This window comes from Saimiri boliviensis, chromosome 11, assembly GCF_048565385.1.
Source record: "Saimiri boliviensis isolate mSaiBol1 chromosome 11, mSaiBol1.pri, whole genome shotgun sequence".
In the NCBI taxonomy this organism is placed as follows: domain Eukaryota; kingdom Metazoa; phylum Chordata; class Mammalia; order Primates; family Cebidae; genus Saimiri; species Saimiri boliviensis.
The window spans coordinates 67,982,855-68,010,525 of record NC_133459.1 but is presented as its reverse complement, the minus strand read 5'-3'; the positions used below and the strand labels follow the sequence as shown (position 1 = coordinate 68,010,525).

At 34.7% G+C, this 27,671-nt stretch overlaps 1 protein-coding gene across 11 annotated transcripts in view; it reads right to left on the bottom strand.

Annotated features, from left to right (window-relative positions):
* The window catches only part of LRRC7 (leucine rich repeat containing 7), a 565,757-nt gene that overhangs the window by 342,580 nt on the left and 195,506 nt on the right, over positions 1–27,671 (bottom strand). For all 11 annotated transcript variants that reach the window (XM_039474488.2, XM_074381010.1, XM_074381009.1 and 8 more), the window contains one exon: positions 13,348–13,550. In XM_039474488.2, coding sequence (XP_039330422.1) covers positions 13,348–13,550 — 203 coding nt within the window. The remainder of the gene's footprint in view (positions 1–13,347; positions 13,551–27,671) is intronic.

The following is a 27,671-nucleotide window of genomic DNA, read 5'->3' as shown; positions in this document are numbered from 1 at the left end:
TATTACTATATTACTCTTCACTATATTACTCTTATTAAAGTCACCAATGACTTCCATACTAGCAAATACAATGGTCTCGCTTTTATTCTCTTAGCCAGTCTCTCAGTTTATACTGTCTTTTCTAAAAACACTTTCCGTGATTTTCTTGGCATTCATGACAACGTAAGTTTTCCTATCTCCTAAAAAACCCTTTCTTTCCTTGTTTCTTTTCCTCTTCTATCAATGCAACTCTTTCTAAATTTCCTTTCTGATCCTAATCTATCTCTCAAATCCATTTCATTATCAAATTTTGTGAACTTTGCCTACAAAACTGAGTCTGAAATTCTTCTCCTTTTCTGCACTATCATCAGTCTAGTTGAAGCCATCAGCCTCTCACCTGAACAACTGCAATAGCCTCTAATCTCTTTGTCTCTGCTCCTGACTTGCCACAATGTATTTACATTGCAATCAGAGTGGTATTTCAAAAATAGAAGTAAGTTCATATTATTGTTTCTCTCAGAATTCCTTGTGTCACTTAGAATAAAATCTTAAGACCATTCCCAGCTTATCCGAACTTGTCTGATTTAGCCCCACTCTTTCTCCTGCAACCTCTCCCGCCTACCTCTCCTGTGGCGTCTTGGACCACTCTTTCCTTCTTTCTTTACACATCCTCTTCTTCCTGTTCTGTAACTGTGTCACACTCCTTCTTACTTTAGGGTGTCCCCTTTGCCTAGAATGTTCTTTCTCTGATCTTGCAAGGTTGACCCCTCCCTGTCATTCAGAACTCAACACAAAAGAACAATTATTAGGCATTTACTTCACTTTCCACCTCAAATAGCCTCCCAACAGTTCTCCTGCTTTATTTCCTTTTTCATTTTTTTTTCTTTTTACTTAAAAAAAATTTTTTTTTTTTGAGATGGAGTTTGGCTCTTTTTGCCCAGGCTAGAGTGCAGTGGCCCAATCTCAGCTCACTGCAACTTCCACCTCCCAGGCTCAAGCAATTCTACTGCCTCAGCCTCCCAAGTAGCTGCGATTACAGGTGCCTGCCATCATGCCCAGCTAATTTTTTTGTATTTTCAGTAGAGAGGAGGTTTCATCATGTTGGCCAGGCTGGTTTCAAACTCCTGACCTCAGGTGATTCATCAACCTCACCCTCCCAAAATGCTGGGATTACAGGTGTGAGTCACTGCGCCTGTCCCTCTGCTTTATTCTTATAATGGCATTTACTATCATCTAACACTTTTATTTTAAATTGTTTGCTGATTTACATGCTCCTTTAGCAGCAAGGTAGATTTTGTGAGAATAGAGACTTGATCTTGCTCAACAATATATCTCTGGTACCTGGAACAATGCCTACACATAACTGGTAATCAAAAAATGTTTGCTGAATGAACAAAAAAAATCAATTGAAATATTTTACTAAAATTTTGAGTTTTTTATATAATTTATCAAAAACTGGCAATAAAAGTCAGCAAATTTGTTGTTGAATCAGTTTTGGTCTTTGGGGTAAAGGTTAGAAATAAATGATGGCATGAGTAAGTCATCTTATTATAAAATCGTAAAAGATTATAAAACTGTTCAAAAAATGACTTGGATACTATAGATGTCAGTTTCTCACTGACTCACATAATTAAGAGTTGCTGATACTATAAATTTTTAAATAACAAGACATTTTAAACAAAAAGGAAAATCGGAGTAAGCAAAAATTATTTACTATTTTCTACATTCAAACCATGTTTTTGCTAATTTGTCCTTCACCTCACTCTTCCTTAGGACTTTACAGAGATCACCTACATTATTTATTTATTAAAATAAATAATTGTTCATTTAAATGCCAAAATAATTCCAATTAAAGAACAGATTTGAAAAAAATATGTTAATAGAGATTAAACAGAGCCAATTTTAAAATTATTTATGTATCACATATCCATATATGTGAAATAGTTTTATTCTGGATGTAGTCTTATATACTCAGAAAAACTGTATACATTTGGTGCTGGGGGAAAAATCATGCAACCTTGCTAGTTATAGGTTCTCATACTTCTGGAAACATTAATCGAAGAGTGGATATATGACTTACATCAGGTGAATCTAAGTTTTCTACTGGAGGAGAGAATCATGCACAAAGTCATTGTTGAGAAAGTGAGAAATTTTAAAAGGTCATTTTTTAAAACCTTTATTCAAACCCAAGATCTAAGGACAGCCCACCATAGATATATGCCAAGGTTACAGGACATTCCCTGTTTATGAAAGACAAACCCTTAAGGGAGTTCGTGTTAACATAAAATTTTAAAATGGGACAGCTTTATTAAACGAGTGGCAATTTTTTGTTCAACATTTGCAAGTTTAGACTATGTTAAATCTAGAACAACACATTTCATATTTCTCAATCATGACAATTGTTTAAGCAGCAATTATAGTGATACAAGCAGATTTTTCATTTCAAAAGATTCCTTTTTAAGTAGAAGGAAAAAATAAAATAATCAATGATCATTCAAGTTTTGAAAAACCACAATCACAATTATGAAATAGCATTTCAACATTTGTCACCCTAAGATCTTTCTTCCATGGCTCCTTTGCTCTCATTAGACCTTTCACAAAATAAGTAAGTGTCCTTGTTTTCAGATAATTTTACTCAAAGTTTTAAGAAAAACATGGCCTTGAACTAATATATCTTAAGTTATAAATATCAGTGAATGAAAAGAAGCATGAATAAAATCAAAAGCATATAATATGTAGAATATTGGAGGATGCTTTATTTTTGTTTATTTTGTCAGATACCTATTTCCCTTATTTCATTAGAACCTTGATCTCCCTTTTAATGATGTCCCTCATTGTACATTGTGGAAGCAGCAGGAATTCGAATCTTGAACTGTCATGGTTACATGGGGGTCTTTGCAAATTGCCATCTTCAGAAGCTCAGCATTGCGTGACCCAGACCATCACTGTGCTGCGAATTCTGAGCAGCAGTCTGGAACTCTCTGGGTTCCTGTCCTTTTAAGTTCTTTAGGCTCCTATTAATTCTATGAGCCTGGCTATATTTCCAGTAAATGTTCATCTTTACCTAAAATGGCCAGTTGGTTTTTCTGGCCTACAATAAGTAAAACTAACTGACACAACTATAAATCCATATTAAATAGTAATCTGTAGCCATTGATTAAGCAACTAAAAGAGGTTCTGTTTTTTTAGTGTTATATTTGTCTTTGTTTTGAATATGCAAAGCAACTTCATTAAACAACTCTTGTATCGTACTACAATAAGCCATTTCTCTTAACTCAACAGTTATACAGATTAAATATCCATTATACTTGGAACCAGAAGTGTTTTGGATTTCAATTTTTTTTTTTTGGAATACTTGCATATACATAATGAGATATCTTGGGGATGGGATGTAAGTCTAAACACGAAATTCATGTATGTTTCATATATATTTATACACATAACCTGAAAGTAATTTTATGCAACATTTAAAACATAATTTTTTTGTTCATGAAACCAAGTTTTGACTGTGACCTATCATATGAGATCAAGTGTGAAAATTTCTAATTGTGGCATTATGTTTGTGCTCAAAAAGTTTCAGATTTTGGAGCATTTCAGATTTCAGATTTTCAGATTAGGGATGCTTTAGATTACTTTGCTGTTTTTAAAGTACTTTCACATACTTTATACTATTTGATCATCACTACAATTGTAGCAGATGGGCAAGAACAAACCCAGATGAGCAACTCCTGCAGATGAAGATGCTAAGGCTCAAAGGGGTTAAACAATCTCTCTGAATTCCTATGACTAATTAGTGACAGAACTTGTGTTAAACCCAGGTCCTCTCTTACCAGAATTCTTTACACTGTACTGTAGTACATCTGTGATAATAACTAGTAACTATAGTTTCTACATTGTTTGTCAGAATGCTTTCTTCTATTGTTGGTCATTTTTGTCTTTTTAAGAAGCAGCTTATGCTAGTGAATCACAAACCATTGTTTGGAAAGAATTTTAGAAAACCTATTCCACCCCACACCTCCAAACATAAAAGCACATTCCATGACATCTGACCTTTGACTACTCCTAGAGTCAGATAGCACCTTCCTTTATTTGAGCAAACATATGACAGCTCCAATTTATATGGATAAAAGTACTCAGAGTTTGAGAGGAAGAAAAAATGCAAAGAGGGTGTTATATTGGGTCCTGGCTTATGGAGGAATCACAAAAATTATTGCAATACCCAGGATCAGCACCAAAAATTTAAAAACTGCTACATGAGAGTTTTATTTTCTGTGTTTTATGCATATGCAGGTAAGCTCTAACTTTCTCCTTTCTTCCTCACCTATGGCTACTGTCAAAGCTCTTATTCCTTGTAAAATAATAGCATATCAGAGGGAGATATTTATGCTGATGGTTTATGTCAATTATAAACTAGGGAGTTTCTTAATACTAGTTAATACAACCAACTTGTATGGGATATCTCTTAGACACAATGAGGCCTCAAATTTTGTCCAGGCTGAATAAGTGGTGGGTGTTACTATTTAGTATAAAATATTTTGTATAAGATAATGGGGGAAAGGCTTCTCTAGTGATGTTTGAGCAGAGACCTGAAGGAAACAAAGGAGTAAGATACGGAGCAGAGCAAACCTGGCAGTGGAAAGAGCAAGGGTAAAATCTCTGAGGATCAAGCCTGCTTGGCATATAGGTGCCCAAACTGCTCCAACACCATTGTCAGAGCCCATGTGCCAGTCATTAACATGGAACTCTATTTAATCTGCTGGCTGCTGCCATGACTCAGATGCATTTTTGTTGTTCATTTATTTTCTAAAGAGATGGGGAGGATTTCTGCTATTTCTTGGGCCAGTGACTGAAGCCAGCCCATTACAAAATTTTCACCAGTCTAAAATATACCTTTGTGATAAATCCCTGACTGCTTTATGCTGAGTGATCAGTGTTTCAGCTACACATGAGTGGTCGACAGGGAGTAGTGAGCACATACAGCTGTCTTCTTGCAGCCCTTGCCTGGACCTGGCTTCCTAATGTCTGTTTTTTTAATTTTTCCTCCACCTAGGGCAAGCAACTGTAGATATATGAAGGCTGTTTTTTTTTTTTTTTTTTTTTAAATTTCTCTGGCATCTCTCAGCTTACTGACAATATTCTATATTGAGTGTAATATTGTTAAAAATTTACCTTCATTTTTACTATATATTTTTATGAAGCTGAATTTCAATCAGCAATTAATTAAAACAAAATATTGGATTGGCCAGGTGCAGTGGCTCATGTCTGTAATCCCAGCACTTTGAGAGGATCACTTGAGGCTAGGAGTTTGAGACCAGCTTGGGCAATACACTAACAAAGAGCACAATATTACCTCTCTATAAAAAAATTATCTGTGCCTGGTAGTACCCACTAGTAGTCTCAGATACTCAGGAGGCTTAAGTGGGAAGATGACTTGAGCCCAGGAGTTTGAGGATGCAGTAAGCGCGCCACTGCATGAAAAACTGGGCAACAGAGTAGGACTTTGTCTCTAAATAAATAAATAAAAACAAATGAAAAACAAAACTCTAAATACTGGAGGAATCTGGGTTTTAGAGTTCAGCTTTATGTATACTAAAGATGGTAAAGCATCAAACTGATGGATTTGTATTAAGAAAATTGTTACACATGGCCAGGTGTGGTGGCTCACGCCTGTAATCCCAGCAATTTGGGAAGCTGAGGTGGGTGGATCTCCTGAGGTCAGGAGTTGGAGACCAGTCTGGCCAACATAGTGAAACCCTTCTCTACTGAAAATACAAAAAATTAGCTGGGCGTGTTGGTGGGCACCTGTAATCCCAGCTACTCGGGAGGCTGAGGCAGGAGAATTGCTTGAACCTGGGAGATGGAGGTTGTAGTGAGCTGAGATTGAACCACTGCATTCCAGCCTGGGCAGCAAGAACAAACCTCCATTTCAAAAAAAAAAAGAAGAAAGAAAGAGAGAAAGAGTGAAAGAGAGAAAGAGTGAAAGAGAGAGAGAGAAGGAAAGAAAGAGAAAGAAACAAAGAAAGAAAAAATAGCTACACATATGTATTACAGAAAAATAACATTTTAAATGACATACACTATATTTATACAAAGGAATGTCATTTGTCAATAAGAAGGAATGAAGTACTGACACATGCTATGGCATGGATGAATCCTGAAAACATTATGCTCAGTGAAAAGGGCATAATGTTTCAAAAGGACCCATGCTGTATAATTCTGTTTATATGAAATTTCTGAAATAGGCAAATTGATAGAGAAATAAGTTGCCAGGGGCGAGGAGAAGCAGGGAACATGGAGTGACTGCTAATAGATATGGGAAGTTTTTGAAGGGTGATGAAAATGTTCTAGAATTAGACAGTGGTGATGGCTGTGCGATTCTGTGAAAATAACAACTGAATTTGTAAAAATGAATTTGATGGTATGTAAATTACATCTTGACAAAACTTTAAAAAAAAAAGACAGTTCAAGTCTACTGCCAATTTTTTCTTTTAGAAGGATGCCATTTGTTCTGTGCTTATGATTGTTTTCCACATTTGGGTGTGAAAGCATTTACAATTAAATCAGAAAAGTCATATATGAGTGTTTTAAAAATGTTTACTTAGCAAAAGAAAGAAAATGTCAGTTCCCACGGTTTGCTGGAGATCAACTGATCTGCGTCATGTTGAGGTAAAAGCAGCATCAAATGAAGACACCATCAATGTGCCTCCAGGAAATGAGTAAGTTTTAAGAATACATAGCTTGGTTTTCCTGCTAATTAGTTTAAAATATCTGTATAACTTTTCTACCTCTCACTAATGTATCCACTCTGAGTGTTTTATGACACTCTGATAGGAAGCAAGAACTTCACCCTTCAGACACAAAACGGTTAATGTTTGATCTCTATAAGAGAAATTCTCAAGACCTTAAATCTCCGACATCTTAGAGGATTGAAAATATCTAGAATTAGTTTTAAAAGTGCTACACAGTAAATTGTTCTTTTTCTTCTGTTCATTAGAGAAAATAGGTTTTATAAGCTATAGAAACGTAGATAAAAATCAGTTGAGATGTTACATTCCTCTTACCCATGGAGAGATTTTTTGGCTTCATGAGCATAATAAAATTTCCCGATTTTGCTTCTGTAGGCAAAGTTGTCATGACTGCCAGGGGAAACACAAACAACTTGGCAAGTTCCAGCAGTGAGTTTATACTATCATTTCACTTTTTAAAGTTTAATATATTTTTCTCTGCAATTGTCTTTTTTCCTTTCTAAGGACTTTTTATTGTTGTCTGTTGATTTTAACTCTCACTGTTTGGGAGGATGACTCTCAAATACCCATCTCCAACTATGACTCCTCTCCTGAGTTTGATCACATTTTGTTTATTGCTTTTTGGGGGGGTACTTTTACTTGGATAAATATTTTTATTTGATAAATCAATACCTAAAACCAAGCTAACAAATGCAATATGTGCAGAAGAAAGTAACTATAATGGTGAGGAGTCTAGATCACATGCCTTTGAAAAATAGTAAAGAAAAGTTGGAAACTTGTCATGTCCTTTGCAGGGACATGGATGAAGCTGTAAACCATCATTCTCAGCAAACTGACACAAGAGCAGAAAATCAAACACCGCATGTTCTCACTCATAGGCGGGTGTTGAACAATGAGAACACATGGACACAGGGAGGGGAGCACTACACACTGGGGTCCGTTGGGGGGAAATGGGGGAGGGACGGGGGGTGGGGAGGTGGGATGAGATAGCATGGGGAGAAATGACAGATACGGGCGAGGGGATGGAAGGCAGAAAACCACACTGCCATGTGTGTACCTATGCAACAATCTTGCATGTTCTTCACATGTACCCCAAAACCTAAAATGCAATTAAAAATAAAAAAGAACAGAAAACCAAACACCTCATGTTCTTACTCATAAGCAGGTGCTGAACAATGAGAACACATGGACATGGGGAGGGGAATATCACACACCAGGGCCTGTCGGGGGATGGGGAGGTAGGGGAGGTATAGCAGGGGGTGGGAGAATAGCAGAGGGATAGCATTAGGAGAAATACCTAATGTCGATGACGGGGTGATGGATGCAGCAAACCACCATGGCACGTGTATACCTATGTAACCTGCACATTCTGCACATGTACCCCAGAACTTAAAGTATAATAATAATATTAAAAAAAGAGAACCCTTGAGCAAAGTACACGAATTTTAAAAAATATTTGAAGGATCAAGGCAGTGACGATGAAAGCATAGTTTCTTGTTCAGTGAAGGCATACCTTAACAATCTTTGTATCACTCTGAGCTCCGAGACAAGTGTTGAATTGATAGATAGGTAGATGGAAATAGGGTAACATCATTAACATATTACAGAGTTTACTAAAAATTAGAACTTTCCAGTTATATAGTGGCTGCCCCTTAAATTGGTGATCTTTTTTCCATTACTAAAAATGTCTACGAAGAGCTTGGGTGACCATTGCAAGAGAAATAACAAATATATGATTCTGCATTGGGTAGAAAGTTTAACTACTTGCTAGGATGGGCTGGTGAAGAGCAGTGGTCCCTGCCAGCACTCACGCCACACAAAGCAAAATTTCTGTTCAGTTATTCACTGAGATTCTGACTTGTTTTTACTGCAGCTTAACCTCTCCTTTCCTAATACATAGTCTTTGGTAATAATTTTGGATAGGACTCTAACATGCCATGTGGCCTGAGGAAAGTCAATTAACTTTTTCCTTTGGATTTACTTATTAGTAAGTTGAGGGCTAAATTAAATAATCTGTAGGGTTGTTTCTAATAAAAATAGTGTAATATTGTGATTGTGTGAGTCAAGAAAAGCCTCTGGGGAAGTAGTGGTATTATCACAAATGTGTTGCTGTAGTTGTGTGGGGTCAGAACCCTATCACGTTTTATGGGCCAGCAAATATTTTCCTAGATGTCTTTGAAGATTTCAGATAAAGAGAGTCATGCCACAATATTTTATGTTGAATAGCCAAAACCTAGAATTATGCTGAGATGTTACAAAATCTTACTTTTGTTTGATTCAGGGTAAATTAACATGGAAATCTTATTTCAGCTGTGACAGAATAATAAATGCCAATTATTGAATATTTTTCTATTACAGGTATTCCACAAACATCATCTCACCCAGTACTCAATCAATCAATCAATCAATCCATCATCTATCTGTCCATTCAGCCACCCACCTACCAACAGAAGATAGTGCTGTTACTTCCCCAGTTTTACTAACGAAGGAACAGATTTCCAGGAAAAATACTTTTCTAACCAAATACCAATGCTAGGATATAATTCTAGATTTGTCTGGGTCAAAAGCTCTGGTTCTTGATCTCTAAAATATTTTTGGAGTAGACTGTAAACTTTTAAGCAGAGAAAATGTTCAAAGTATGGTGCTTCAAATTCAGTCCCATTTCTTTTACATGTGGTTATTTGATTTCATATACCAAATTCACTCTCCACATCTTTCAATTTTAGCTGGCTTTTCCAAAATTATTTATAATCCCTGTTTTAAAGTTCTTCAGTTTCAAGAAGTTTCTTTGCAGTTTTTCTCTTTATTGCTTTTTTCAAGTTTGCCATCCAACACTACTTCATATATAATATACACCTGTTATGGTCTACTACTCTATAATTTTAAGTTCTTAATACAAAATAACAAGCAAAACAGTACTAAATTATAAGCTGTGCGGGTTTCTATCACTGTGAGAAAGGCATGTCATTTTGTATTTTTACCTTTCACTAGAGAAAATTAAGACACAGAGATTGAACTATTCCTAATCAAAATAATTCCTGTCCTTTCATATCTATTCTTGTATCTTTTCTGACACACTATTGGCATATCTTCCCTAATGCCTTTTACCTTGACTTTTTGTTCTCTACTCGTTGTATTATATAACATCTTATAGAAGAGATTCATCACTAATTATAAAATTCTCTATGTATTGAGAATAAAAATGGCTATCTTATTACTCAACAAATCTGAATAACAACTCAAAGAAAACCATAAAATAAAATGGCAGACAAAAATGCTTCATTTAATCCAACTTTAAAGATTTAATTCCTTAAAGAGCTCAATGCTCAGCCTATAGGCCACTAACAACTTTATACATAGTTTTTTATTTTGAGCCATTTTTTTCCTTCTAATTTTTTTTTTTCCTCCTAATTGCAGTCGGTTTGTAGTGCACATTGTGGTTATCCCTGCAACAGCTGTTTCACCCTTCCACCCCTTCCCCTTGTACTGCTGCCAGCAGCCCCAACTCTACAGAGGTGACTCGTCATTATTTAGCCCAATTACAGTAATTCCCCTTTTCTTATAGTACCTTATTCTGTACTCAAACAGCAAAGGAATTTCATCAGCAGTAAACATGTGACACAATTAATGCCAATGAGATCTGCAGACAAATTAGCTGAATTCTAGGGGAGACATTTTTTGTCCTTCTCAGAAAGAATTTTAAGGAATCAGATATTTCTGTTTTTGGCTGCTGTGGAGGTGAACTCTAGAACTCCTGCAGCCATTCTGCTACCACGAGAAAAGTCAGCCTCAGAATAAATGTGTTGCTGCCAAGGTGAATAGAAACACATCAATTCTGATTACTGTTCTGAGATGGGCCTTTCACTTACAAGAGCCAATCAAACCTGTTCCTTTGTAAAGTCAGTTTGTATTGGGTTTTCTGTTACTTGAAACACATATAATGAACTCTGATACATTATTCATTTCATTTTCCTATCTTGTATTTTTCCCAATAATGCACAAATACATCTATGTACTATTTGGATCATACCTCAATATCAGATCATTTAGATCATATTTCAATATATCATATACATTAGGGGAAACTAGCTTACATGGCTGTTTTATGAAAGTAAAGAAATACAACCTTGAAACTCACAGAAACCCTAAAAGATTATGTAGAACTTCTCTGAAAGATATATGGCAGGTTAATGATAAAGGATAATAATTTCTCCTTAACTATAATATACTGGTAAAATATATTAAGTCTTTGGTATACTTATATTATTTTTGATTAATGATAGTCAATTATTTTAACTAACCACATAGACAAAATATCTTAAGATTTCTCTTCCAAGCCTACTTAGGATCCTAGTGAGTTCCTTGATGTATAAGACTTTTCAATGGGATTATTTATCAATGCATTAAGCCAAACAATACTATGTGACTTTCAAAATCTTTCATAATCTGAGTGCTCTCCACTCTCCCTACATATTGCCCGCATTCATGTACATGCACCCTCCATTCTAGACTCTTTACAACTCTGCTCCCTTCAACTCTAGATGCATTTTGAAGTTTTCATCTATGCTTTTTGGTCAAGTTCTTCCCTTTCTTCTCCAAAAATGGGGCTCTCCTCTATACATAAGCTCTACAGTTGTGCTTTGCTCTTTGGCTCTGATTCTACATCACTGAGCACTTGCCTCCAATGCTTCAGTTTCTCTCCATAATTAGACTGTCAGATCCAGAAGGGCAGAGATTGAGATATGTTTCTTGTATAACCACCCCCTTAAGCTTCAAGTACTATACAGTAGAGTGGATATTAAATTAATACTTGCTTGATAAGTTAACCATGTTTGTACTACTTATCTTACAAAATTTGTTGTATAGAAATAGGAAAAGATTTAAAATGACTAGATTGGCCTAGGGTTGCCAGATTTAGCAAATAAAAATACAAGATGACAAGTTAAACTTGAATATCATGTAAATAAAACCCCCCTTTTTTAAGCATAAATGTATCCCATGCAATATTTGGGATATCGTTTTACAAAAATGTCATTTGTTTTTGAATTTAAAAGTAAAATATAACTGGGTGTTCTCTATTTTTTTCTGGCAATCCTAGATTGGCCTGACCTAGAACCACCCCCCTCACCACCCCATCCTTATTTTCCTAAATTAGAATGGATTACCACATTTCTGACTTATTCAACCTTACATGCTTTTGCTAATCAAGCCCTATGGCATACCAAGTTTTCTGCATTGTTCCATCAATCAGGGACAACAGAGACTCAGCATCCATTATGTGAAATTCACCATGCCTGCCCATGTACAGGGAGACAGGGATAAATGCAGTGCCATCTGTACCCTCTAGTAGTTCCTCATCTGGTAGAACAGACAGCCCATTTCAGTCCAGGCTCCACTTGATGTGTAATCCTAGTGTGAATCCATGTGGTCAATAATTTTTTATAGGCCTGACATATCCGTAAAAAATACACTATACCTGTATATAGTGTCATCTAAGGAAATATCCCAGATGACACCATACACAGGTTGTCAAAAATGAAGTATATTGTTTTTGAAGTACATGTTAAATAGTTCTTAACTTTGAAGTGTTATGTAAACAGCATAATTTAAAATTCTACAGTTGATCTTAGCCAAAAGGCCAATAAGTGGTAATTTATAATTCTAAAGAAATATCATTATTCACAATTTGTTTTGATCATCATGTTGAAATACCAGATTCTGATAATCAACTTCAAGTTTTTACTGTGGAGATTCTGATTGCTGGATATTTAATATACATTTTTACTTTTTAGTATAAACAACAGAAATTGAGTGCATGACTTTTTTTTTTTCCTTCTCAGACGTATAAATCCTTCACAGGTAACTGCCATGATAACTACTTAATCCGTGTTACTTATTTAGGTGACTGTTAGGATCCCTTGGTTTAGATTTTGAACCTCTTTGTTGTGTGGCCTTGGTCTGCTTTAGCTGATCTCTTATCACCCAGTCTTTTTTGCAATCATCAATAAGGTCACAGGAGACCTATTTTCTTTGCATAGCACAATGCCATAATGGCAGTGTGTGTGTATGCAGGTGTGCATGTACACAGAGTTTCATAGTTTCAAATTTCTAGTAAACTTTTTACAAGTTTCATGCCACCTGCATCCAGTGCTACTTGTAATAATCAAATATTTTACATACGGGTACAAAAACATGTTTTTCATAATAATGTTAATGTGTGTAAAAGCATTTCTTAGTTCAAGGATTTAATATAATGTCACCTTAACACAACGCACAAATTTTCAGTTCTGGAGTACTGTCACATTTTTTCTTTCTAAACATAAACTATTGATCTTAACCCTCTACTCTATATTTTATAGAGGTCATTATAAATGAAGATAACAAGCATAATCCATCAAATGGTGATTTCCATAGAGTTCAATTTATTATTAGCAGAGACCTGTGAAATCATAAATGCAGTAATATTAAAAGGTAATATGAATATTGGAGGAAGTTATATCAATTTCAATGACTTGTCAGTTACCTAGATAGAAGGCCAGAGTTAACATTATCATTATAATAAAGCCTTTGAAAGTTATGAAATACTCATTTACGTTGTATATTTTAGGTTGTCAAAAGTTACCTTGGGTAGTTCTTCAATTTGATTGGCATCTAGATAAAGCTCCTCTAATGTTCGTTCGAAGTTAAAGACCTCCTTTGGCACCTGCTGAAGACTGCAGTGGGAGTAATCTAAAACTGAAATGATTTCTTCTTCACCTCGGAAACATCGGCACGGCACCAGACGGCCGATGATTTTCCGTTTGGTGGTCATCTCCAGGCACTGCACTAGAGAAAAGCAGAAACAAAACAAAACAAAGCAGCTTATCAACTGCCCTTGGAAGGCATTCTTGTGATATTTAAAGCTTAGAAATTTAATTTTGGTATATAGCCTAGGATACTTTAAAGTGGGACACATACATGCATTGTATCATTAAATCCTTAAACAGCCCTGTGAGGTATGTGAAATAGGTTTTATTCCCATATAGCAAATTCAGAAATGGACTCAAAAAGTGTAAGAGATTCCCCATCATCACACAGATTTGGAATGGAAGAATGGAATTAGAATACAGTCCTGTCTCAGTTCAATGCTGCTATCATGGTTACCTTCTCACTTGAAACATGGAGCTATTATATGTTTTCTATTTTTACACAAATTAAGTGTAGAACAGAAACATCCAGAATTTGTTGGAAAAAGCATTTGTCCCATTTCTGTAAAAATATTCATGTTTCAGCACTAAAGTTTATGACGTATTCTTTGTAGTCCACAAATTTCATCAGTGAATAGGTATTTACTGAATAACCACTGTTTCAGGCACTGCTCTAGTGGAGACAGTGATCCACTGAACAAAGTTCCTGTTGAAACTATGGATTATAATTGGATTGGCTATTCACTTCTAAATGGGGATCTATCTTCATGAACCTTGTAATATGGGAGAAAACAACTTGTAATTATGGTGGAAATTCCTGTGACATTCTTGACACATCTTTCTCCTATTCCTCTAGGTTAAACTGACCAAATGCCATTAAATCTTATAAAGACTTGTGTCATGGCACCTCCAACATTTTATTCACTCTACTGCTTTTCATGTAATTTTTTTCCTAGACAGTAAGGCTTCTTTAGGACAGTGTTTATTTTGTCCATTCTTGTATTTATCTTGGTGCTTCATATATAGTATATATTCACCAACAATTGTAGAATAAACCAATTAAAGAGTGAATGAATAAATGAATATATTTGGGACTGTCCTTCTAATCACCATCAGCTACTGATAATTTGCTAAAAACTTATTTTAATGAAAAGGTCACTATCTCTGTGAATGTCTTCCCAGGAAAGATGAGTAGCATCTTCCTTTGAGTTCCTAGAGCGCTAATAATATTGTCTCTTAATTGTGTGTGCTATTTTCCCAGGTATCAGGCAAGTTCTCTGAGGAGATCTTGTTTCATTTATGCTTAAATTTACAGTACACAGTACAGTTTGCCAGCTACAGAATTAAAACTTAATAAACATGATTTGAAACTTGCATTTAATTTGCTCATGTATTTTTACTTAGTAACACAAATTTATTCTTACACAGAAATTAGTAATATTTATAAAAAACAATATAGCATTTTGTTTTTAAATTGCTGATGTTAAGTCCAATTAGGAGACAATTATTATCTAGCAAATTAATGCAGGAAGAGAAAACCAAATACTGCTTGTTCTCACTTATAAGTGGGAGCTAAACGCTGAGCAAACATGGATGCTGGGGAAGGGAACAATAGACCCGGGGGCCTACTTGAGGGTGGAAGGTAGAAGGAGAGTGAGGATTAAAAAATGACTTATTGGGTACTATGCCATTATCTGGGTGATGAAATAATCTGTATATCAAAATTCTGCAACATACAATTTACCCATGTAACCAATGTTGAAGATGTGCCCTAAAATAAAAGTTGAAAAGAAGAACCATTTGGAGGCAATCAAGTAGAGTATGCTTTAAGAGGTATTAGGTGTTCACCCCAAAGTGATCCTTTTTTATCCTTTAACTTCTGAAATTAATTAAAAAGGATATTCTAGGGACAGATTCATGAGTAAATATTTATAGATGATTGTTTGCACATGGTAATCTGTAGAAGGCTGAATAAAAACACTTAAAAAGATGATCTTTCTTCTCCATTGCTTTGTGTCTCTCAAACTCCTGTACTTTTTATTTCTGGGAAACAGAAATTCAAAATTTTGTAACTATTGTTTTATTTAACCTTACTTGAAATTCTGGATTGTAGGATTGATGACTTTCATGTCATTACCTGGATCTAGCACACAGTAGGTGCCCCGTAAGTGCACTCTCATAAGTATTTAACATATTGCATATTACGAACTAAGTATCTAACATATTATATATTACAAACTTAGTAAATATTTATTGTGATTATTGTGGGTAAATAGAAGTGGTGATAGCACAGACTATGGTAGTGGCAATGAGGATAAAGGGAAGTGATGGATTGGAAAGATACTTAAGAAGTAGAATCTAAAAATTGATGATGGATTAAATGAGAGGTGGAAAGAGAGGCTGTGAGACAGAGGGGAGGGTCTTGAAAGATTTCCAGGTTTTTAATTTGAGTAACTAGTCATCATATTAACCACCCCGGTAATGCAATAGAGCTAACCCAAGGCACACATCCCATTTGCTTCTGTATCCATAGAGGGGTAAATCAGTTGTTCATGCTTCTTGTTGCTCAATATTTCTCACTCACCGTAGCTATTTCTTGATGTCTGTGTGGCTGTCATTGCACATTTTAAATTATGATCCAAGAGCAAAAACAGAATAGCCAGGCCTGCACCTGAACCATTTGGCTAATGTTTACCGTCTACCAAAACTTTTGACATTTTACTCACTTAGGACACTTTCCCATTCATTAATCAAAAATTCAAACTCTTCTAGTCATCTTTTCTATTTCTTTGCTCATCCCACAACAAGTTGAGCTATTCCCCTGGCCCAGCTTCTTTTTTATCCTCTTAGATTGTTTCTATACCATGATAAACATCTTTATTGAGGCTCAGTCTCTCTTCACTGAATGCTCCTCACTCCCCTACTCATAGACCCAACTAAAACTTGGTTCTTCCTGATGCCATTAGTTTCCTTATTGCCTTTAAAATTAGAGCATGCTGATTTTCTCACATCGCATGCTGATTAGCCAGCTTCTGGGTTGGAAGATGAGATTGTTCTCCCCCTTGCACTCTAAAAACTATGACTCTTCTCTCATTTTGTAAAATCCTTGTTCATTTGATGGTCTCATGCTCTACTATTAATATCTTTATGCTTGTCCTCAGACCTTTTGTTTACCAATCTCTTGTACATTCCCATACTTTCATTGATGACTCTGGTATCTAGTTTATGGACTTTCAATAACAACTCCTTCTATTCCTGATTTATGCTCCCTTCACATAATAACTTTCAACCTTGTAGAGGCCCCCCACACCCCCTGCCGCATTTCTAAACAACTTGATTGTAGTGCTACTCCTTGACTCCTAACCCCCATTCTGGAGTAACCTTTTGGGAATAACATATCTTTTTGATCCCGTCTTGAGTGGCTGCTTTTCCAGCTGTCATCCTAGAATTTCTCTTCACTATCATCCTGTGAATTTTTCATTTCTTTCTTGTGTTATATTTACTATTTTCTAGATCCCATGTCATTTTCTAGATTTATTCCTTCAGTTTTGTGGAATATAATGTCTTCCCTTGCTTAGAAAGGATTTATCGGTAGCTATATTTTTTTGAGGACTTGCATGTCAGAAATACCTTTTCTTTATGAATAAAAAAGTTTTTATTTATCATATTTTCTAGTTTCTAGGGAAACTCAGTTCTATTCTTATTCAAAGTCCTGTTTCACACCTACATTCTTCTCCACCAGAAAATTTTAGTTTATTTTTCCTCACTCTTGAAAATTCATGACAATGTGCTTTGACATGTTTTTAAAATCCATCATACTAGGTACTTGATGAGCCCTTTCACTCTAGAAGCCCTTATCCTGCATTCGGTTAAATTTTTGTTATTATTTAACTGATAAGTTCTTCATTTTTTAAAAAATTCTTTTTCCTTGATCTCTATTAACTGGATGAAGGACCTATCTCTTGGACTTATCCTATAACTCAAGTATTTTTTCATTTGAAATTTCCATGCATTTGTCTTTTTAGTCTTATTTTCTGTGGGATTTTCACAACTTTATCCCCTAAATCTATGTCCTGACTTACCCTTTATCTAATAGCATATTTTTACTAACAAGAGTTATATGTTGTTTCCTGAATGATCTTTTCTTCATAGTATCCTATTAGTATCCCAGGATGCCATATCTTTTTCATTTCTCTCAGAAGATATTAACTACAGACTTTCTGTCTTCTTTCCCTTGCTCCCTGTGTTATTTGAGTTCTACATTCTGCTTCTTTCTTTTGATCTTCATCTTTCATGGTAAAGGTTGTCCACAAATAACTGGTGATCTTGGACTGTCCTCCCATACTGAAGCGTGAAACCCTCAACAGCTAATTGGAAGTTTTGTAGGCTTGATCGGTTTTACTGCAGACTAATCTGGTAGTAAGCCAAAGGATATTCTGGAAAAATGTTCTGGAGAAAAATATTCTGGTCTTCTTCCTAGGATACAGCCATGTTATTATGTATATAGAGATTTTCAATCAGTTTGTGTATTTTCAATACTAAGTCTCTTCAATTTCTCGCCTGGTACCCAGTATCTCCAAGATTCTAAGGTCTGTGGTATATAATCAATTTTTGTATCTCTTTGTGGGTACTTTGCGAAAATGTTGCTAACAGTGTGCTTTGCAATTTGTACGTTTTTTTTGTGTGTATATATATTGTATATATATATATATATGAATATACAGCGCATTTATATAAATATATATGACATCTTTTATATATTCTAAAAACTTCTGAAGTGTCTTATCTGCTGATGTCTCCTTTTATATTTTTTTTTATCCTTGCAAGAAAATATGTATGTCTCTATCCTTGCATATATATATGCATGCAAGGATAGAGGAATATATATATATATATGTGTGCGTGTGTGTGTGTGTGTGTGTGTGTGTGTGTATGTATATATATATATTCCTTAGTTTAGTGGAGTCATCGTTATAAAAATAGATATATTAGGAAAGTGAGACACTAAAATTTCAATGTTAGTGGAGTCTTTGTTATAAGAATAGCTACATTAGGAAAGCAAGAGGTTAATTTCAATGTTTAAAGGAAGTTTTGATTTTAGTCTCTTTTATCCTTTTAATCCTTCCTTAGTTGACGTATTAGCAAGTAGTTCTGGGCACAGAACTATGTTGTCCTTTTAAAAATACTCTTCCTTTGGCCCCCCTGACATCACCTCTTCTGACACTTACCCTTCCACTTTGCTTCTTCTTTTTCAATTTTTTGAGGTATCACTCTTTCCCCAGACACTGAGAGTTACAGCGTTAGAATCTGTCCTCTAGACCTGTTATCCTTCTACTTATACTCTCTTTTTCTTTACAATATCATTCACCCTTCCCAACTTCCGCTTCGTTTGATGTAAGTTAAGTGGTAAGTGGATGACTGTACATTTTTTTAATGTCTAACATGGATTTGCTTCCCTCGTCATTTCTACTTTATGTTTTATGGGCATCTAACAATGTAAAAAGATGTGCATTTTTCAGAAGTTCTGTCACACACACATACTTGGCATAATGCTCTTGAGAGGTCTGTAGCACGTTATCAGTGTCAGGAGCTTGGACTCTGGAGCAAACTGCCTGGCTACATGACCCAGGGCACATTATTTTACCTCTCTCAGTTTCCTCATCTGTAAATGACTAGAATACATACAAAACACTTAAAATTGCATCTTCAAGTTGGAAGCATTTACTTAGTGTTAGCAATTAGTGTTCTACCCAAAACTCCTCCTCCTGTGTTACCAATCTCAGCCAACAGGAGTACTACTGACCTAGTTTTTCAAGACAGAAACCTTGGCATCAGTTTTGATCCCTCCAGTTCTCTCACTTTCCACATTTAACAATCACCATCTCCTAAACATTAAATACCCTAAACATTTCATAAACTAGCCTGTTTTTCTTCATCTAAACTGCCTATTGACCTAGTTCAAACTATGATCAACTCTTACATTTATTCTTGTGTTTCTCTTTCTATGGTTCTCACTCCACAGTATAACTGGATGATCTTTAGAAAACATAAATATGATCATGTCACTCTTTTGCTACAAATAGGTCAATGTCTCCTCTCTGTCCTCAAAGCAAAGTCCAAAGTTTTTCCTATGACCTACCAAGTATGATATGGTCCCATTAGCTGACTCTTGCCTTCCAGAGTCACACCCAGCACACTGCACAGCCTGGCCAGGCACCACTCTTCTCATTGCTTTCTGAGCTCTTTACACTTATGGCTTCCTTTGGATTTTGAAGATTGTAGGACTCTCCTATACTAGAGCCTTCAGAACTATGGCCGCCTCTGCATAAGGCACAAGGGTACATTTCCCTTACTTTAAAAATTTAAATTAAAAAGGGAGAAATTGCTGCTTTCTATTCATCAACGTAGGTTATGATTCTTGGGATTATATTATCATATGCTGCAATTCATTTTGATCATATTTTAATTACTCATTCAATGTCAATCTTCTTTACTTGATTGAAAGTTTTATGAGGATGGAGACCATGCTTAGCCTTTTCAAAAATATGTATTTCTGGTAACTTGCCGAGTCTATGATTTAAAGTAGATAAATTAAAATATTACCTGTATAAGCAAATGAATGTGGGTGTAAAAGATGACTGTAATTACTTTTATTTGTATAATACTTGCAAAAATTGAAACTAATATATGATCTATCACTTTTTTAAATGAGAAATATATCATATATTATTTTCTACATTTTGATGATAAACTAATTTAGGTTTAGTGAGTCTGTGATGTGCATAGGGTCACAAACAAAATAATTAGTAGACCTTGGTTTGGATCTCATATATCTTTGCCCTAAAGCCATTGATTTTTCTGTTAGCAGACTCTGTGTTACCTTAATAGTAATGTTTATAGATCAGCATATGAAAATTTACAGACATGCATCTACCAGACACACACACACACACACACACACACACACACACACACACAGACACACACACCACCGTCAATGATTTATGTAAAATAAAAGTTAGTAGGCAAAAAATATAATGAGGAAGTGGCAGCAAAGGAAATAATTTGTCTATCCAGTGATCTTTTAATGTCAAAAGGATGAGCCTACCATATGGTAGAATGGAGAAAGTGTTTCAGAAACTAAGTTGAGCATAATACACAAAAAAGCACAAACGTGTTACACATGTAATAGATAGGAGTACGTATCTACATTTTCCCACACCATGGCCACTGCCCAGTAGACATCAGAGACATGTTGCTTTATACCTAGCATTTGGATTTCAATCAGTAACAATCTGGTTTCCTGTGTCACCACATGTCGGTACACATCCAAAAGAGGAATTCTTAGATTCTCAGTTTTTCAAATGGATTAAAAAAGGGAAGAAGAAAAAAGGTATTCATCTTTTTCTCTTAAGGCCCTTCCAGTAAATTTCTTAAAATCAAAGATAAGGACATCCTTTTCTGGTTTCTCCACAATGTTGCATGGGTTCTCTTGTCTCGTGAATAATATTGTTTTCAATTTAAGCTGAATACCTAACAGGGATTTTTTCTTTTTCTACAACCACAGTGTGCAGTCAATAGCTTCCTTTTCAATACTCTGCAACAGAGTCAAATGCATTTGAACAGCACTGTGTGCTAGCATGGCCTAACCTAGGTGAATAACAGGGAGACTCATCTTGCTACCTTCTTCAAATCCTCTCCTTTTGAAAATTTAAACCAAAGATAATTTCAACCACTTGAGAATTATACCTGTAGCAGATAGAAACAATGAGAATATATGTATTAAGAAGATTCAAGTTTCAATACTTAGGCCTCCTCTAGAATTTTAGACCAATGCTCATTTATGTTATCCATGCCTAATAATTCATACCTGGAAAGAGAAAGGGACAAAGGAAAGTTCAATCCTTCCAAGATTTCTTGTGACAAATATCTTGGCTGTCCTCATTAGTTGGCACAGTCTTGCATTTTTCAAATGACAAATGTATCTGATTTATTCACTGGGAAACCTTTTTTCTCATTAAGTGTGCCACAGGGATATGGAAATCTGCCAGCCTCATTCCATGTCCTGCTTCAGGAACATCTTTAAAATCATTACTGATACTCGGGTACATTTCTGAAACCTCTTTAACAGGACAATATACATGGTGATTCTGGTACTCCAAAAGGGGCATCTGAGGCTTATTTGATATTTTAACTGTTGAAATTACCACATTTGAAAACGACTCAGATTTCATGGGTTTATTTTCATCTTATCACAATATCTGAAAGTCTATAAGCCCTGTACATGGTTCAATTTGCTATCAATACAGGGAAACCAGTTTTTCTTCATCAAGATCAATGGACTGTTCTTGGGACAAATCTCCTCTGGTCTTTAATGCTGATGTATCCTATCAGCACTTAAAACATGAAATCAAGAATAAAAGCATAGTGCCTGTTATCAAGAAGGAGCTTATTAAATACTCCTAAGTTCTACTTAAGATGAGTTAGTTCCTTTAAGAACAGCTGTGTTTCTGTTCTTTCTCTACATGGTCTTCCCAAGAATTTTCATCTCCTGACTTCAAAGAGCTTCTTTCTATGAATGATTCTGACTATAGACCATCATCCCTGATTTTGCTTCTAACTGCTTAATGAGATGCCAAATTTAAATAAAACTCCGCTTATCAAAAGCAGAGCTTGGACATATTTACTAAGCTCCTACTCCTCCTTACCAGACACTGTGCTTTCCTTCTTAATTTGTTGTTTTGATTAGTTATAGTTTAATTATCTTAATTCTGCACTTCTCAGTCCTTTTTTGCTTTTCCTTCCTTCCTTTCATATTAAAGATTTTATGTCTTTCTTTTCTTTTCTTTAGCATTCAATCTAATTCAGACCCTTGCTATCTCTTAGTAGTAATGCCAATGAAAATACTATAAAAGTACACTATTTCTAGACATTAATAAATATTTAATAATTGTCTACTATATGTTGGATACTGGTTTATATGTTGACAAATACCAATGAGTTAAAAAGCTGTGGTTCCTGCTCTATTGAATTTATTGGATAGTAAGGGAGATGAACATCAAATAAAAAGTTATTTAAATAAATCCATAATTGCAAATTATAATTGCTATAAAAGCAAATATTAGATATTTGCAAATATTTTATCCTTTTTACATATGGACACATACATTTAATATATTAATTAACCTTTTAAAATGAACATCCATTCCCCAGTTTAAAAGCTTCACTGAGTCTACATTTTCAACAACAGTATTACCCAGATCACGTTCCTGGGTTACATTTTCCTCTTAGAAAAAAGCCATTTGTATTACCATATAAAGGACTCATGTAAATTGCTACGGTTTGACTGTTTGTGTCCCCTTCAAAATTCATGTTAAAACTTAATCACCATGTGGTGGTATCAAGAGGTGGGGACTTCTGAGAAGTGATTATGTCCTGAGGACCCCTCCCTCACGAATGGATTAATGCCTTAAAAAAGGAGTAAAGGAAACTAGTTGAGGCTCTTTTGTCCTTCTGTTTCTTTGCCATGTGAAGACACAGCAACAGTTCCACTCTGTGGATGCAGCAGTAAGACATCATCTTGGAAGGGGAGACCTGGCTCTCACCAGACACTGGGCTTGCTGGCACCTTGATCTTGTATTCCTAGACTCCAGAACTGTAAGAAATCAGTTTCTACTGCTTATAAATTACTCAGTACTTTGTTATAGCAGCACAAATGAACTAAGACAGAGGTCTTGTGATAAATAAAAAAATACATTTATCTTGGTTCAAACCAATGTTTTCTAGATACTTTTTAAATTAAAAATTTAATGATACACATAGTTGTACATATTCATGGGGTGCATACGATATTCTGACACAAGTGTACTATGTATAACAATCAAAGCAGTGTAATTGGGATATGTATAACTTCAAATTTCTATCATTTTTTGTGTTGGTAACATTCTAAATTTTCTAAGTATTTTGAAATATACAATAAATACTTGCTAAATAACAGTTGCCCGGCTGTGCTACTGAACACTAGAACTTGTTCCTTCACTCTAACTGTATTTTTTACCCATTAAGCAACCTTTCTTCATTAGTATTCTGAATTACCCATTTTAGGAAAGGCTGCTCTACAAGATTCTTTAGCTTGACATTCAAGTTCTCCTTAACCTAACTTTTTAGTTATTCTACTTTCTATTTCCATGAAGATACTTTTCCTATTCTATGCTTTAGCTTATACCACTACCAAAAGAGAATGTCATTCATCCATTTTCTTCATCTATGTCAACCCTACCCAACTATGGTAAAACTTATATTTTTAAAAATTATGTTGAAAGATTTTTATTTGTAATTATAATTTGTAGATCTTAAAACATCACAGTAGCTGATGTTACAGAAACTTGTGATTTGGAACTTTTTGGTTGATAGAATGTTCTGTTTCACTCTTTAATTTATTTAGGCCATTGTCTTCTAGTCATAGTGTGTATTGTTAAACAAAATTCACAGAATTTGAGTTTGGAGTACTTATTGGAGCTTAAATTTGTCTTTAAAAAAAAAAAAAACAAAACCTTCTCTAACTGTTCCATACTATAAATAATGCTGCTTTCCTGGTCTGCCTTCTACGCTTAACCATTATTATAATCATCGTAACACTAAAAAAATCAACCTGTGGATTATAGGATCAAGCTAGAAAAAAATCCTTGAGAGAAGATTTGTACTAAGGAGTGGCATATACAAACTCACTCAAAATCTGTCCTCATCATATCTAGCTACACTATAGTACTTCTGTTTTTCTCTTCCCACAAATTCTCTCTTGAATTTTTTCTCTACTGACTTATTTAAATATGAAAATATACATGTAAGGACAGTAGAAGAAGATTACAACATCAGATTAAAATTAGTCAAAGTTCAGAAACAAGTTCTAATTCAATGATAAACTATTTCACTTATGTTTCTTGAAGAGTTTGGCTTCTACGTGAGTTGTAAACCTGAGCCAAGAATAGCATGAAGAAACACATTTGTAAGCATTAGGACACTCTCAAAGATCTAACTTTCATAAGGTAATCACCTAAAGTAATTAGCTTCTGGAAGAATATCTGAAGCATTGACCCAGAATAAAAGACAAAATAAAAAGACAGAATAAAGAATGGAGCAGAAGTAGTCAGATAGAGGCTATTTTATTGACAGACTCTGAAGTTTGGAAGGACCCTCAGTCTAATCAGTTATCTGATCCTTGAATATATTACTCAGATGATGTTCTTACACCTTAATACTGCCTGAAAAAATTTCATACCGTAGTACAAGATCTATGTTCTTAATGATGAATATCAAGACAAAGACTGAGAAGCCATAGGTGTGAATAGTACTTTTAAATGTGTTTTAATCAAATACCTTATTTAATAAAACTTTGAATATACCGATGATTGAAATTTATTTTGGTAAAATTTCTACTTTATGTGATGCGTTTTACTCCATACCTTCTTCCAGAGATTTGAGTGGGAGCTTTAGAAAGTACTAGCAGGAAATCATTTGTCTACGTAGTTGTCCCGTCTCAGAGATTCCTTGCCTTTTGTGATAAGACACAGTGTTAATATGGTGCCTTTCACAACACATAAGAGACCCATCTTTTCTGCCTGATATAAACAACATAGAGGGAGCATTTTAAGATGATATTTCATGCTGTTTTATGCTCATTCTTCAATCATAACTATAGATAACTTCTGGTATCTTCTAAGTTTATTAGTATTTTAATTAATGCTGATGATGGCTATACTTGTGCCTTCAGGATACTTAGAACAAATGCTACAATTTTGAGACTCAACTAAATAACCAGGGTTTTATTGTGATAATCTTTTAATAAACTAAGTTGCTTTGGGTATGAATTTAGGCAGCTACTTTATAATTAGAAAGATTTTTAAGAGATTCATGAAACATACAAGCCTGCTTAATGTAACCTTCAGGCTGAAAGAAGAGATAAAATTAAAAAAATTAATTAAAGAATCCTTCTGTAAAGTTAAAGGCATATGTGAATGCCTTCACAGATTTAACAATTGTTAAATGAAATGTTCATGAATGCTTGAAATGGAAGGATCAGAAGTTCATTTTAAAACTGAAAGATTTTGTTACTATTTTGAATTTTTTTATTGTTAATCTATGCTATGGGATCAAAGTACAATTTCAAATAACAATTTATAATATCCTGAATATTTAAAAACTTATCCTGATTCATGTTGTAGCAAATGCCATAAATGAAATTTATTCATTTCTTCCTGAAATAAAATTTAATTGTTACTGAATTAAATTATTCAGAAGATGATGAAAGGCAACAAGACTTGAATGAATTAAGAGAATAGAATGAGAAAAGCATGGTTAGATAATGGGGTCCTGCTGGTGGACAAAATTTAATCAAAAGAAGCCACAGTGCTACCAGCATAATTATTTCTAAAATTCCACTCTGAATATGTATACAACTCTTCGCTGGCTATCTGCTCCCTTCACTATCACATACTGCTGAGCTGGACATATAAGCCTCCCATATAGGCACCTTATGTCCTATGCCTTTGCACATTCATATTTTCCTGTTTCTTCTGAACTGTCTTGCCTGCTCATCTCTCCTGAATTACTTTCCTTATCATTTTCAACTAAACTCCAGGATTAACTTCATAGAAAAATTTCCCTCCAATCTGTTATAGGTTGAATGATGCTTCTCCCAACATTGATCTGTTGAGTCCTAACCCTTAGTACTTCAGAGTGTGATGTTATTTGGAAAGGGGTTGTTGCAGATACAATTAATCAAGTTGAAGTTGTACTGGAGTATGTTCCAATGTGACTTATGTCCTTCTAAAAATAAGGCCTTGTAAAAAGACAGAAGTCCACAGAAGGAAGATGATGGGAATAGGCACGGGGAGAAGACGGCCATCTACAAGCCAAGTAGAGAGTCCCAGAACCACATAGTCTTCTTTCACAGCCCTCAAAAGAAGCCAACAGTGATACACCTTGATTTGGGGTGTCTAGCCCCCAGAACTCTGAGATAATGATTTCTGTTGTTTAGGCCATCCAGTTTGTGGTATTTGTTATGGCAGCTGTAGAAACTTAATACACCCGTCTTCAGCAGCTCCCTCTGTGACATCTATAGAACCTAGGGCCCAACTCTGGTATAGACTTATTACCATTGTTTTCTTGTCAATCTCTAGAGGTAGCCTGAGCTGTTTATTAGACCACAGACTGCCTTTTATTTGTACTCCTAATAGATGGCAGACACTGTATGGCAGACATACAAAATATTCTCAGTGAAATTCCTTTTTGTACTGATAAATAAATGAATAAAGCAAATATATAAATTTTATTTGAACTTAGATACACCAGTTTGTTGAAGAGGATTTAAGACTACAATTTCAGATACAGGTAAAAAAATGTTCAACAAGATTACAAAATTAGATACTCTAAAGAACATATATGATTCCACAGAGAGAACAAAATCAGTAAGGCACCCACTCATCTTCAGAAATAAACATCCAGAAGAAGAAATCACTCCCAGGGTTTTTAAGCAACACACATAGTGATTATAATAAACCACTGCAGCCTAAATTTTGACCCAAAGGATTAAGTAAAGATTTCAAGAATGTCTTAAAAAATTGATTCGATGGACATCCTATGAAAATGAATGGGTATATCTCATTCAGATGAAGCAGAATGAGATATAGTGGAAAAGAGAAAGTACTTTATGTTAATACGGATATCATAAATTCATCATGGATGTAAAATAAAGAACCTTTGAGAGAGGATAAAAATAGAAATTATGTTACTCTAGAAAGCACACTATTAGCCACTAGATCATGTGGAATATATTTGGGTGATACTTTACTAACAAACATTAGCACACTGGCACAGAGACCAAAAAGTAAGAGTATTGACAGAACTACTTAGATATTTTGGACAAATAATTCTACTTAATCAGAATTTTGCTATTTAAATTTCTATTTTCATCAAAATATAAAAGTTATATATGCTTATTAAGAATTTAGAAATTACAGAAAAGTATAAATAAGAAAATAAAATTCACGATGCTACTATAATCTGGAAATAAAGCACTATTAATATGGTAGAGTATTTCTTGCCATTCATTTAAGGTTGTACTTTTGTATATTACATACATACACAAACATACACACACACCGATACACAAATATATTATTAAGAATTAATATGTTGTTTTGTGTCATGCTTTTAAATTTAGCATTATATTGTGAATATTTTTCTCACATAATTAAATATT